The sequence below is a fragment of the Schistosoma haematobium genome, chromosome 3, assembly GCF_000699445.3.
Source record: "Schistosoma haematobium chromosome 3, whole genome shotgun sequence".
NCBI classification, from domain to species: domain Eukaryota; kingdom Metazoa; phylum Platyhelminthes; class Trematoda; order Strigeidida; family Schistosomatidae; genus Schistosoma; species Schistosoma haematobium.
In genome coordinates, this window is record NC_067198.1 from 318,426 (window position 1) to 332,436 (window position 14,011).

At 37.7% G+C, this 14,011-nt stretch overlaps 1 protein-coding gene across 2 annotated transcripts; it reads right to left on the reverse strand.

The window, feature by feature from the left end:
* Window positions 1-7,995: 7,995 nt before the first annotated feature.
* On the reverse strand, window positions 7,996-13,508 carry MS3_00010544 (uncharacterized protein; the record flags this gene model as incomplete). 2 transcript variants are annotated; one of them, XM_051218917.1, is made up of 4 exons in its annotated part: window positions 7,996-8,180; window positions 8,223-9,444; window positions 11,505-11,575; window positions 13,499-13,508. In XM_051218917.1, 4 exons carry the CDS (start codon window positions 13,506-13,508, stop codon window positions 8,077-8,079), a joined length of 1,407 nt encoding a protein of 468 aa, XP_051068608.1. In that variant the 3' UTR covers window positions 7,996-8,076. The 2 variants fall into 2 exon arrangements, with proteins under 2 accessions (XP_051068608.1, XP_051068609.1); XM_051218918.1 differs by having other exon boundaries at window positions 7,996-8,186.
* Between the last annotated feature and the right edge of the window lie 503 nt (window positions 13,509-14,011).

The following is a 14,011-nucleotide window of genomic DNA, read 5'->3' on the forward strand; positions in this document are numbered from 1 at the left end:
CTTATCTTAAGTGAGATAGTAACTCACTTAAGATAATGGTAATGTGTCGCTCAATTTCGTGGATTAGTTGAAGTTAGGCATTAACATCATTGGACGATGGCCCAGTGGTCTAGTGGTTAAGAGTTCACGTGCGATACTGATAGGTCCTGTGTTGAAATCTTGCGAGGCATGATCGTGGACACGAAGTGCAGGGGAGCCTCACATTAGGGCGAAACGTCCGTCCAGTGGCTTCAGCTTTTCAATGGTAGTCTAGCTTCAATCGACTCATGAAATCAACTATTTTATATATTAAAATCTTCACAAAAAACCCCTTCTGATACAAATTTTTTTTGTTTTTGATCATCTCATCGAACTAGATTATTAATTTCAAAACATTAAACTTTTTATTGTTTGTATCCAGGTTACTTTTAATTAATTTTTTTGTTGGTGAATCATTATTATGGAATTTTCAATGACGAACGGATTAACTTTGTAGTATCAATGTAGATTTGAAGTAAACAAACAGAATGAATGAAAATAAAATGGTGTCGCATGTAACAAATCGATCCACTTACTAACATCATCAAACATTTTAAGCCTGTTACACTTGTAGTTATGTATCATTCTTCTTTCATTTGTTTCTTGCATTTACACAATATAAATGGATACGAAATTAAGAATATAGAAATTGTCAAGTCTCATTCATATCAAAGTTAAGTGTTTAGTCAGATATGAAAACTGAAGATGAGATCATCACCTTTGAATTTTGAGGTCCGACATGTTTTTGTCCAATTTGGGTGCCTAGTTTCATCGTCCGTCTGGATGTTGCTATAGTAGTTGTTGTTGTTTTAGTGTAAAATCATTTGATTATTGTGTAACGCTTTATTGTTTCTCAGATTGTTCGATATGTAATGGACATATATAGCATAGAGTTCTAGGTGAGCCTATAATTTATGGGTGAATCAGCCACGTACAAGATAACAGGTCTCGGATTTTGGCACGAAATTCACTCATCCATTTGGCTAAATAAAGTTTTGGCATCATGGCTGATGTCAGTTCGTGAAGAAAACCCTAAATCTAATTCCTAACCTTAACCATCAACTGTAAATCATAATTCTAATTCATCAAACAGGTTCATAACGGTCATTTGGTCCAAGTTATTAAGTGGACACTCTCAACGTGAGTCTATCGTCGTTCAACGGTCGTCCATAAATTATAGTATCACCGAGTTCTGATAATACTCGCATTCTTATTGCATCATACGAACTTATCAAATTGATTATTTCCTTTAAAATTTCGTTTCTATCAATAAACCTGGCGGTTCATAAGGTTTATAGGCAGAATAGATTGATGTCACTAATAAATATCTGTTTCTCAAATCTTCCTTTTAATAGACATCCAATTCAGCTACCTTTCAGATGACTGCAACTTATATGAAGCTTCCCATTGTAAGAAATATGCTTATTTTACTCTCCCTGGTTCTACCAAAATACGCTAGTGGCAGCTAAGATGGTTATGCATTCGTGCAAATACGCCTATTACTGAGTAATAGGTTGTAAGTATATCAAGTTATTTAGATTTACACATCAGCTTCGGTAACAATCAGAGTAATAAAAATGATATTAAAAATATACACCTTACTAAGCTTAGTTTAGTCTTGCTCTTATCATCCCATTAACCATTTCACATCACTGATTGACTATTTGTTTAAACCTTACAGTTGATTTGATTTGCTATGTCATACACTGCCCCAGTAACTCAGTCAGTTGATTTAGGGAACTTGAATGTGGTGTAATATTTATGAGAAACCTATGGAATACTAATACATGAAAAGTTATCGAGTATTTACTTTGTGTACAGTTACACTTGCATAACAGCATGGATGAGCCGACTCAAACCATGAAATGTGATGACAGATGTAAAGTAACAGTGAGTTTACCATTGTTTAGGTTTTCAGAAACTTTGGTCGATAATTTTGAAATTAGTGGTAGCATTCAATTTTCGACCAGTAAGTGACTCGAGACCGTTTAGATTGAACAGCGTTTTCACCAAGGGCGAGCTGCTGTATAAGTTGAAAAATAAGGATACCCAAAGTGATAATAAAAGAGAGTGAGTAAGTGACGTGGTAAATAATAATAATTTGAATTGTTTGACTGGTAGTCGAAGCGTGGATAGAATTTTCAGTAACTACCGTCATTTTAATTTTATTTGTGTGTGGGCTACCGAGATTTTAGGATTGAGTAGCTAAGTGGATAACGCGGTGGCGTTTGAAGCGAACGGTACTGGTTTCGAGTCACGGAGTGAACATCAACGCTGGGATCCAGGCACATCCAACCGACGAGTCCCAAATTGGACGAAACGCGTGTCCTGGATTCCACTGCTAGCATTAAGTTCAACATGCCAGGAAGTGCCCAGCGAATTCGAAATAGATCTCAGCAACAGATTCCAAGCCTCACAAGATCTAGTTTAAGAAGTTGAAACTACTACGATGAACAACTGAAAAGGGATTAAAGAAGGCTTAACTTCAACATGCCAGGAAGTGCCGTGCTGCAAGAAGCACCATTATAAACAGTGAATTTCTATTGATACTCTAGACAAGGTTCAGGGAAAAGAACGAAAAGACGACGATCAACAACAGCCAAACAGGAGCAGAGAAAACCAAGACATAGGCAGAATACAAAGAAACAAACAAACGAGTGAAGAAAAGCGACAGAGCCGTTAAGCGGTAATATGTGGAATACCTAGAAATGACGGAAGAAAAAGCTAAAACAGAAGGAAATACGAGGCAACTATATGATACAACCAAGAAACTTGCGGAGAACTATTGTAGCACAAAGTGAACAGTGAAAAATAGGGAAGAGAAACCAATTGCAGATTCCAGAGTATTGGAACAGATGAACAGACCCTGGATGGGGCCTGAATAAACTAATCTTATTGGACTTCTAGATATTAAAACAGCGTAACAGGGAATCCCAATGGATATTACCTCACAAATAATGGGAGAAATCAATATGATCATAAGACAAATCAAGAGTGGGAAAGCAGCAGGACCAGACAGTATACACAAAGGAAAAACATCATCCTCAAATACGACACAATAAGCATCAACCCAATCACATGTGAGGGAGAAACTCTGTACGTTGTGGGATCTTTCACGTTCCTAGACAGCATCATCGATGAACAAGAAGGATCTGATGCAGATGTAAAGGCTAGAATTGGCAAGTGCATAATTCTTACAATTGAAAAATATATGGAAATCAAAATAACTCTCAGTCAACATCCAAGTCACAATCTTCAATACAAACGTCAAGACAGTCCTACTGTACGGAGCTAAAACTTGAAGAACTGTTACAGCCATCATCAAAACAACAAGAGGGAGGCATTAATTAAATAAAGTTCGGAAAGAGATAAGTTTGATCCTATGATAAGTTGTGAACAGTTAGCATAAGTTTCAGATCAATTGAAAATAGGTACACAAAAAGTTTAGTTACGAGTTGGTAATTGTCCAGACTTAGAAATCGATATGATAAGTTACTCAATAACTAAACAAGATTTGAAGAGTTCACCTAGTTTTAGAGAATTGGGTGAATAAAATAAAGCCTATGGATGATAGAATAAATTTGATGTGAGGGAAATAATTAATTTGGCGACGACCATATGACAGAATAAGCACTATAGTAATAATAATAAATGTAGAATTAGTAGTTCCAGGTGAAATTAGTCAAGGAAGTGAGTTAACCAAATTAATAAAAAGTTGATTACTGTCTCTTTCTAGATGCATAAATCAGGTTTAAGTTTGTTCGTTGTTACTGCTTCGGTTAACTGGAAAGATTCGGAGTGTTTTGTCTGCCGATAATTTTAAAGGATTGAGAAATGTCAGCGGTATACCCGGTATCAATTACATATCAAGCTACTGCATTAATTCAAGCCGTTATGTCTCTCAGTTTGAAATTCTTTGAGACGTGCACGGAAATGAAACCATCTACTCTTCTTCACATATATTTCACATTATATTATACTTCAATATTACACATTACTACATATCAATGGTTGTAAGCAACTTTTATAAGATATCACAAAATCAAATGAATTCATATTATTCTGCTTCAATTTTTATTTTAACTTAATTCACAATCATTAAGGGAATCAATTAGATGAGGCATATAATCATTCATTAGCTGAGAATTCATTGTTTTAATGTTAAACTTGAATTTAAGTGTTTTACTTTAGCCTTAGTATACTCACTGATTATAAAAATGTATTAGTATATGTGAACACATAAACTTAGTGAAATAATAATGTTATCCAATTGATAAACATTGAATCTTCAATCGAATTCATTTCAAAATGATAAATTAATCATAATATTAAGATATAAACTTGTATATATAAATATAATGTTGTTTAGGAATGATCTTATGAAAATTGAGAATGATCTTAGATAGTTTGTATGTACATTAAACCGATACCTGGTCAGTCAATCAGTTACAACATAGCGCCAGTCACATATATGCATCGGTCCAAGTTGCCACACCTTATTAGCACAGCAAAATAAACACCGGATTCATAGGAGTGGTTAAGTCAATAGTGTTAATATATAAAAGAAACATTGCATATAAGGATATGGTACAAGAAGAAAGAAAGGTATGAAGTGATTTCAATCTCTTAGTTTAAGGGATGACAGAGAGTGTATACACCTACAGCATTGTGATCGACTCGGAGCCACGTCACCAAGAGTCTCTAGCCATTGGTTACGATAGTCACGCGGACCCTAACCAAGTAGTCTGCATCTATGAACATGGCACAGACTAGAAGTTAGTGTCTTAAAGCACTGATACCAGGTTTTGGTTTGGCTGCTCCTAACTTTCCTCCAACCATTCTCAACACCAGTTAGCATTGCACGTCGTGGTAATCGGTGTTCAGGAATACGTAACACATGGTCCAACCATCTCAGTCGATGAAGATTCACAACCTCATCAACTGATTTACCACCATCATTCCCTAATACCCTGCGTCTGATCTCACTATTACTTACCCGATGGTCCCAGCACATGCAAGCAATATTTCTGAAGCGTCTGTGGTCAAATACTAATAGCTTACGAGTATCCTCTACTCTTAATCGCCATGTTTCGCTGCTGTCGCGCAGTATACTCGTCGTTTTATTGATAGACGGATATTTCGCCTTCGCCATAGGTGACGTAATTTGGCATAAGTCAAGCGAGCTTTTCGAATCCGTGCTGAGATTTCTTCAGACACCAACCCATTAAGGCTGATCAGACTTCCAAGATAAGTGAAGTTATCAACAAGTTCGACTACTTCACTCCCTATCCTTAGTATAGGTGTTGACGCAGACCAGTCCTGAAGCAACAACTTGCATTTAGAGGGAGAGAACCACATTCCAAACATTCTAGCATTGTTGCTTAGTGCTACCAGAAGAACCGATACCTGGTAAAATTTATTTTAATAAAATATTCAAAATCATGATCCATTATTATGATCAAATGATCTAAAGTATATTATGCTAATAATAATATTACATAATATTGATTAATTGAAAGAAGTTGACATTAAATTGTTGAAATAAATTTCATGAAAGTTGATCATCTTTAACAATATTTATATGCTCTTGAATAGATTGATTTCTTTATAAGAATTTAAACTTAGGTTATATGTTATCATAAAATCACAGTAGTTACCATTGTCAGTATGGGGGTTGTGGAGATTGTTAAGTTTTAGGTTGAGATCATGAATTAATTGGTTAAACCACCGTTGGAAACCTGGAAGCACTAGACGGCCGTTTCGTCCCAGTATGGGACTCCTCAGCAGTGCGCATTCACGATCCCGCACCCCGCGGGAATCGAACCCAGGACATACTGGCTTCGCGCCTGAGCACTTAATCATTAGACCACTGAGCCGGCATCCAATGGTGTTATTGTCTAACATCAACCAATCCACGAAATTGCGCGTCCACCTTCCATTGTACTGAGGTAGATACCTGTCTCTACCCAACACGGATTAGCTCCACTGGTCACGACCTCTCACTAGAACTCCGAGAATTCCCTCACGAAACTAGTCACTAGTGAGCACATGTTACCATTGTGCTATTCAGTAAGTAAATGACAATGATATTGAACTAATTGGTAAATTAGAAACAATCAATTTTTGTTATCTAATCCGGAAAACTAAATGAATCCTGTCGATCAAATTTGCATTAGACCAATAGTTTTTTTGTTGATATTTGAGGAAATTCTCAATCTAGATAATACAAATTCGATAAAAGAAATTTTTACTTTTGACGTTTGGTGGAGTTTTGTTGTCTGAGCTGGATGGTTTGCTCGTGGAGCTTTCATCGTTCTTCTGAACGACATCATCAGCTGATAAGGAATGAAGTAGTCGAACGCGTTGACAACTTAACTTATCTTGTACGTTTGATCAGCCCTAATGGGTTGGTGTCTGACGAAATCTCAGCACGGATTCGAAAAGCTCGCTTGATGATGTCGTTCAGAAGAACGCTGAAAGCTCCACGACCAAACCACCCAGCTCAGAGAACAAAACTCCACCAAAATCATCCACGTGAGCTACAAATCTTCTCCATCAACTTTTAATTTTGACCACTTTATTCGAATTTTTATTCTTAATTCACTAAATCATACCTTAAATAAAATTGATAATGAACTAGAAGTATAAGTCTGTTTAGTTTTTTAATACATTCAAGGTTTTCAATGGTGGTCTAGCTTCAATTGACTCATGATCTCAACTATTGACATTCAATTGAGTAAAATTAATGGATTTCAACAGGTAGAATCAATGGATGTTCATTCAATTTCTTTCCTAATTTCTATGCTATTTATTCAAATAATATTATGATATATATAACTGTATACACACGAGTAAATATTATAGTAGTCAGTATGGTTATCTCAACATTTGTGCATAATGTTATACATACGTAATGTGAATTACATACGTGCATACAGACACAACACGATATATAGTTACTCACATTTGGTATGGACCAAAATCACATAACAGAGAATTGAGGGCAGTCATCAAAAAGATGAACAGCACTCCAAAACAACTGGAAAATAGTGCCCAGATGAGTCGGTTGGAGAATCCTGGTCTTCGGTCTAAGCTCCACGAGGGGCAACGGTAGTTAGTTATCAAATAATAAACTTCGTAAATTCACGCAGTAGATTATAATTATTGAGAAACTATCTGACGATGACTTCCAACGACATAACCGACGATCGGCAGCATAGAGCCCGAGATACCTGAGTATTTATGATTTATAAAACTACTTCATACCTTTCTATTTACAATTTCAATAGGTCCATTTTGGAATTTATTACTGAAAATAAGCTTATCATTGTGAGAAATATGCTTAAATCTCTATCACTCTCGTTGTGGTTATACCAATATATGCAAACGGCAGCTAAGATGGTTATGCATTCGTGCAAATACGCCTATTACTGAGTAAGAGGTTGTAAGTATATCAAGTTAGTTAGATTTACACATCAGCTTCGGTAACAATCAGAGTAATAAAAATGATATTAAAAATATACACCCTACTAAACTTAGATTAGCCTTGTTTTTATCATTCCACCAACCACTTCACATTAATGATTGACTATTTGTTTGAACCTTACAGTTGATTTGGTTTGTTATGCCATACACTGTCCCAGTAACTCAGTCAGTTGATTTAGGGAACTTGAATGTGGTGTAATATTTATGAGAAACCTATGGAATACCAATATATGAAAAGTTATCGAGTATTTACTTTGTGCACAGTTACACTTACATAACAGTATGGATAAATCAACGCAAACAATACAATGTAATGACAGATGTAAAGTAACAATAAGTTTACTAATAATTAAGTTTTCAGAAACTCTGATCGATAATACTAAAATCATCTGAATTTTAGTCCACTTATATCGAAAGTGCTTCCAGCAATTACCTATATGTTAACAAAACCACAGTGAACACATAAAGCAACATCACTGATGAAAAAGCAAATTTTATGAATAAGAAGAATAATATTGCAATTTGTTAATAACAAAATTTTAATCTTGAGATGTCAATGAACAAACAAAATATCTAACGATTAAGTGAATATCGGAAAATAAAATCCGATATATTTGACTCGATACCATATTCATTCCAACATTCTCTCAAAAGTTTTTCATTTCGCCGAATCCCATCTACAACTTTGGTTGTAAATACAAGTGAACTAAATAAATTACTTTGCTTCGACATACACAAGTCTGTATAAATCGTCTCCAGTACCTTCTTCCAGTTCTCACTGTAATCAACATAGTGTTGTTCTCGAGTTCTACCATTCATCTTCAACTGCGGATAATCAAACAGTTCACTATTCGGCTCAAAAACACTCAAATAGGTGACCAATCGACCAAATATACTACTCATCTTGTCACTGACTGACGGTCGAGATGAATTCGTCAAATATTCACAGTCAGTGTGATAATAAAATGGATCACTGGATATTTGACGATACAGCTTCCGCAACTCAATCAATTCATTCAAATCTTCGAAAAACACTATGCACACAGATCGCACCATTCGACTGGCAATCTGATGTGCGATTCGTGTACGGATAAATCTAGCTGTCAAGTCCTCGAAACACTGTTTGATATCTAGTTTCAGAGGACGCACCAAACCAACATTATTTATAGGTCTGATTGGATGTTCCAAATCACGATGCTTCGTCGCCATGTGAAACACATACAGTTTCGAGACCCAACTACCAGTAATACGCATCGCTTCAATTTTATCATGTTCGTCTGATAATCCATACTTATCCATTAGATCACTTCTCAGTATCGCACTTGCATAACTGTCTCTCAACAAACCACACGGAGCAAATCTGTTCTCCTGGAGATAATTAACAACAGCAGCAATCATCACTCGAATACATGCATCTGTCATTTCAGCATCGATCACATCCACCATTTCACCACCGCTTGCAACATTGTCAACGGTCCAACGGCCATAGTACCAGGCACCATCCTGAATATTCTCCACTACTCTGTCAGGTGTGGAGATATTTTCGACAGATGTCTCTCCATCAGAACTAGTTCGTTCATCTGAATCGCATGACTCAGACACTTCTGCAAGTAGTCCAGCGAGAATTGCAGCACTGGCAGCATTCGCCAGCCATTTTTGAAGAGGTTTGGAAACAGATTGACCAACATTTTTGTAGACGTATGCAGAGGCCATTGCGGCAAACTTCACCCAGGCATTCTTAACAGGTCTAAAATGGTCTGTGTTGGACTGAGGCATCATACTCTTGTCGAGCATCAGCATGAATCGAGTATCGAGATCAGATAAAGCAGTGAAAGACAACTCATAATTGAAATCGCCATCTACATGTCGCAAACTATCAGACAGAATGTGCCCTAAATCATTAGCCAAATTATCCAAATCCTCAGTCTTCTCAACCACGTTCTACAAAAGAAGTTCGAAATCGAGACTATTAGGGTATGTATATTCCTGTAGTTAGATTGATTAGGTTTGGGAAATTTTCTAATGATTTATTACAAGATACCGAAGAATGGTGACTACCTAAACTATATTAATTACTGGTCCAATCAACAATTCGGTTAAAATAAGTGTTGTGAATCTTCATTTAGTGAACTACTTTTTAATATTCATCACTACATTATTCCTCAAAGGAAGAACACATATACATGGAGAACTGTTATGTTCTTTATCATTTGAGTACCAAATATAGCATGAGAATTTCATCTATCATGCAGGCATATGTCGTGATTACCATTCCATATCAAATATCGAGACAAAATCGCTTCTCATTCTACAAATCATCACTATAATCGGTCGTTGATAAATGACTGCAGACAATTGGGACTGATCCTATGCAGATATGTGAAATTTTACGGCCCATTGCCGGGAGGTCGCAGTTAAGGGGTTTTGAACCCTCTGGGCTTTAAAAAGGACATTCAATAAGTTTGATACTACCATGTTCACCACATTATACACATCCTTAGTGAGAACTAAGTTAGAGAACTGTGTTCAGGCTGCAAGCTCCTGTTTAAAAGGCGACTCAGACATACTAGAAAAGGTACAGAGGGCAGCTGCGCGTGCAATTCCGGAACTCCGGGGTTTATCATATAAAGAGCGGCTTGAAAAACTGAACCTCTTTACTCTGTCCTATCGCAGACTAAGGGGAGATCTAATATTGATGTACAGAATACTGAGAAATGATTTCGGACCCAACTTATTCTCTCTCTTTCTTCACACTAGATCGGGACACCTCAGAGGACATAGCAGGCGAGTAGAAAAACCAAGAACGAACAAAATACCTGTGGCATACAGGTTTTCACACCGAGTCATCAATACTTGGAACCTGCTGCCTGAAGCAGTGGTGTCCGCACCTTCAATTGACTCTTTCAAGAGAAAACTGGACACTCACAGAAGCATGCTAGAAAAGGAATAACATAGGCCGTAGGCCTTCTGTCCTCACTACACAAATCTGAATCTGAATCTGAGACTCAATATTAATTTAAACACACAGATTAGGTCACAAGAAAAACGTGATTCAGTGAAGAAATTCTTCACAACCAACTCATTTTTATAACTTGAGAATACCGTATATGTGTAATGAATCTCAAACTTATAAACAATTTAAATATTCTTTTACTAAAGCTTATGACTAAATTACATTGTCTTATCGCTCCATACACGACGTACATATATCAACAGACACTGACTGGTTAACCACAACGACATGAAGTCACACTTTAAATCTCATGAAATAGGAAACCTGCCTTTCACTAAATATCCCAATCAAAATTTGTAAGCGCTTTAAAATATTAACCTGAGTAGAGGTCATAAATTGGTTACATACCTCTAGTTGAATATGCAGACCAGGTAATTCAGTAGATAAGTGAGATGAGTCGGTACTGGAAAAGCTGAGTTAGCGACAATATCAGTGATGAAAAAGCTTAAATGGTATTTACTGGAAATCACCATCAAGCCATAACCTAAAGACAAATCTAACGAGACGATGGAAAAGTAGACGTCTTAGCGCATTACCCCATTGTTTACCCCTTAGTTTCTAACAGAGTATTCTCTTTATTTCTCCTACTTTGGTTGCTGTACATGATTATATGTAAACCATACCAGACTTATCATAACTACGTTATTGTATTCACTGAAAATCATCATCAAGCCATAACTTAAAAACCAATCCGACTACACGGGAAAAGGAGGAGCCAATGAAAAAGAAGACATTTCGGCGCTTTGTCTCACTGTTTTCCCTCAATTTTTAACGAAAGATCCCTATTATTTCTCTTTTGTTGATTGCTTGGGGCATTGTACCTGATTCGACATAATCCACTCCGGACTTGTCATTTCCTCACAGATACTTCATTGTAGTTTTGTTGTTACAAAACAGTTTTATCCACAGCTCTGCAGTCTCATACTACGTAGGGCTCCTTCCAGTACAATTACTATTTGCTTCCCTGCATTAAGTAAGACAGACTCACGTTAGTAACGTCACATGTAACTATTTTCATTATTGTTACATACCGACGACCTTCGGCAAATGATGTGTGGCCTTCAGATTAGCTTATTAGAAAGCAACCTTTAGATTCACTGTTAACTTCTGTAAGAGTCCAGTCTTCCTTTGAATAAATCAATTAAAGATGCGGACATCACTGCTTCGTGTAACAGTTCCCAGGAACTGAAGATGCCACAGATATTCGGAGGTTGACAACGCTTTAACCAGTAACACCTAATATGTCTTCAGTCAGTCTTCAGTAATAAGGATAGTAGGTTGGTGAACCTGTATTAGTCCTGACACATTGCTTTCCTGTGAAGGTCCAGCTTCTCCTTGAAAGTATTCACTGATGGGGCTGATACCACTTGTTCGGGTAAGGCGTTCCAATGGTTGACCACTCGATGAGAATAACGGGACCCCACTTTAAGTTTATTAGATCGCGGTTTGTGAAAATTCTTGCTATGACCTCGAAGATTATTAGTGCTGGAGGGAGCAAAAAGATAAGACATATTAACACCCAAATCATAATTAAAGATACGAAATGCCAGTATAAGGTCACATCGTGTCCTACGATACGACAAGGGGAAAAGATTTAGGCGTTTTAAACGCTCACCGTAAGGAAGTCTAGAAGGACCCTTCACTAATTTCGTTCCCACACGCTGGACACGCTCAAGGGAGTTAGTATCCTTTACCAGACACGGGCTAGCTGCTTGGATACAGTACTCTAAATGTGGTCTTATGTAGGTGGGATGTAAAATTCGAAGCGTTTCCCTGTCAAAAGATTTGAACGTTCGGCGAAGTGACCACAACGCACGGAAACCTTTGACAGCGGCTGCTTTGCAATGCGTAGTTGTTTTTAAATCATTACTTAATACTACTCCTAAGTCTTTATGCTCTTGAACGCATGGAAGAGGTTTACCCTCAATAGTGTAAGGGTAACTATTACCGTGACCGATGTGCATTAGCACGCTCATCTTAGCATTGATTTCTAGGCCCCACTCTCGAGCCCATCTAACTAAATCGTCTAAGTCAGCTTGAAGATCCAGATGATCAGCCGCACTTTTTACTGTTCTCTAGATTTTTACATCATCCGCAAACAATAATGTCGACGACCTAAGTAACAGTAGTAACTTATTAACGTAGAGAAGGAAGAGCAGAGGGCCTAAGATGGTGCCTTGGGGTACACCACTTTTGACCGGCTTCCAATCGGATAGCGTTCCGTTGGCCCTCACCCTCTGTCTGTGGTCACATAAGAAATTTCCTATCCACTCATGTACAGTACCTATTATTCCGAAGCTCATGAGCTTCTGCAAATGACCTACGTGTGAAACCTTGTCAAATGCTTTGCTAAAATCTATGAATATCACATCGACAGACAGACCATGATCTAGGGCTGCTGTCCAATCCTCCCTCTCAATAAGCAAGTTAGTCAAACATGAACGCTTGTTACGAAATCCATGTTGCTCTGGAGCTAACAGATTGTGTAAATCTATGTGGCTTAGCAACCTAACCCGAATTATCTTTTCAAGTAACTTAACGACTATGCTAGTTAGACTGACAGGCCGGTAGTTAGATACTATCTGTCTCTGACCGTCCTTAAATATAAGACTGGCTATAGCGTCCTTCCAATCTCTAGGGAGTTGAGCGAGTGAAAGGGATATGTTGAATAGCGTCGCGAGCGGTTTTGAAACAATGTCCGCAAGAGATGACAGCAACCGTGGATGTAACCCGTCAGGGCCCGGTATCTTACCAGGTTTGAGGTTAGTTATCAATGGAAGGACAGTTTCCTCAGTCACCTGTACAGATTCAATGGTTGGTATCTCGGTGTGAGTGGGACAAATATTTGTTACAATAAACGAAGAGAAGACTTCACTAAAATAGTTTGAAAAAGTCTCAGCTTTTGCTCGATCTGATTCAGCTAGTAATTCTGAATTTTCATGTAACAGTAACGGGGGAATACCATCACTACGTTTCACTCACCGTTTAACATACGAAAACAATCGTTTCGGATAAGTACGGCTATCATATACTAACTGTCGTTCGTAAGTGGTACGGGATTTGGCTATGGTTTTCTTACAGATATTGCGGAATTTTTGGTACTCACGCTTAAATGGTGCATGGCCTGTCAACAAGAATAAGTCCCAGAAATATTTCCTACGCTTTAACAGCTTCTGAGTTTCCTTATTAATCCATGGAGGGCAATGTGATAGCTTACGTGCTGACCATGGAATAAATGGCGACGTGGCCTTAAACTTATTCCATTCATCTTCGATCAATCCATCCGCGTCGACAGACCAATCAGTCGAGATAGTGCGGTTTCTGATCGCCGGAATATTGGCTCGCCAGATAATGGGACGGGGTGGAGCAGATACGAATTGCATACCATGTGTCCTAAACTTAAAGTGAATTACAACGTGATCACTGCTCACTAGTGGGGGAAGGTGCTGGATATCAAAGACATCCTCACAGTGGTGGGTGAGGGCGAGGTCCAGC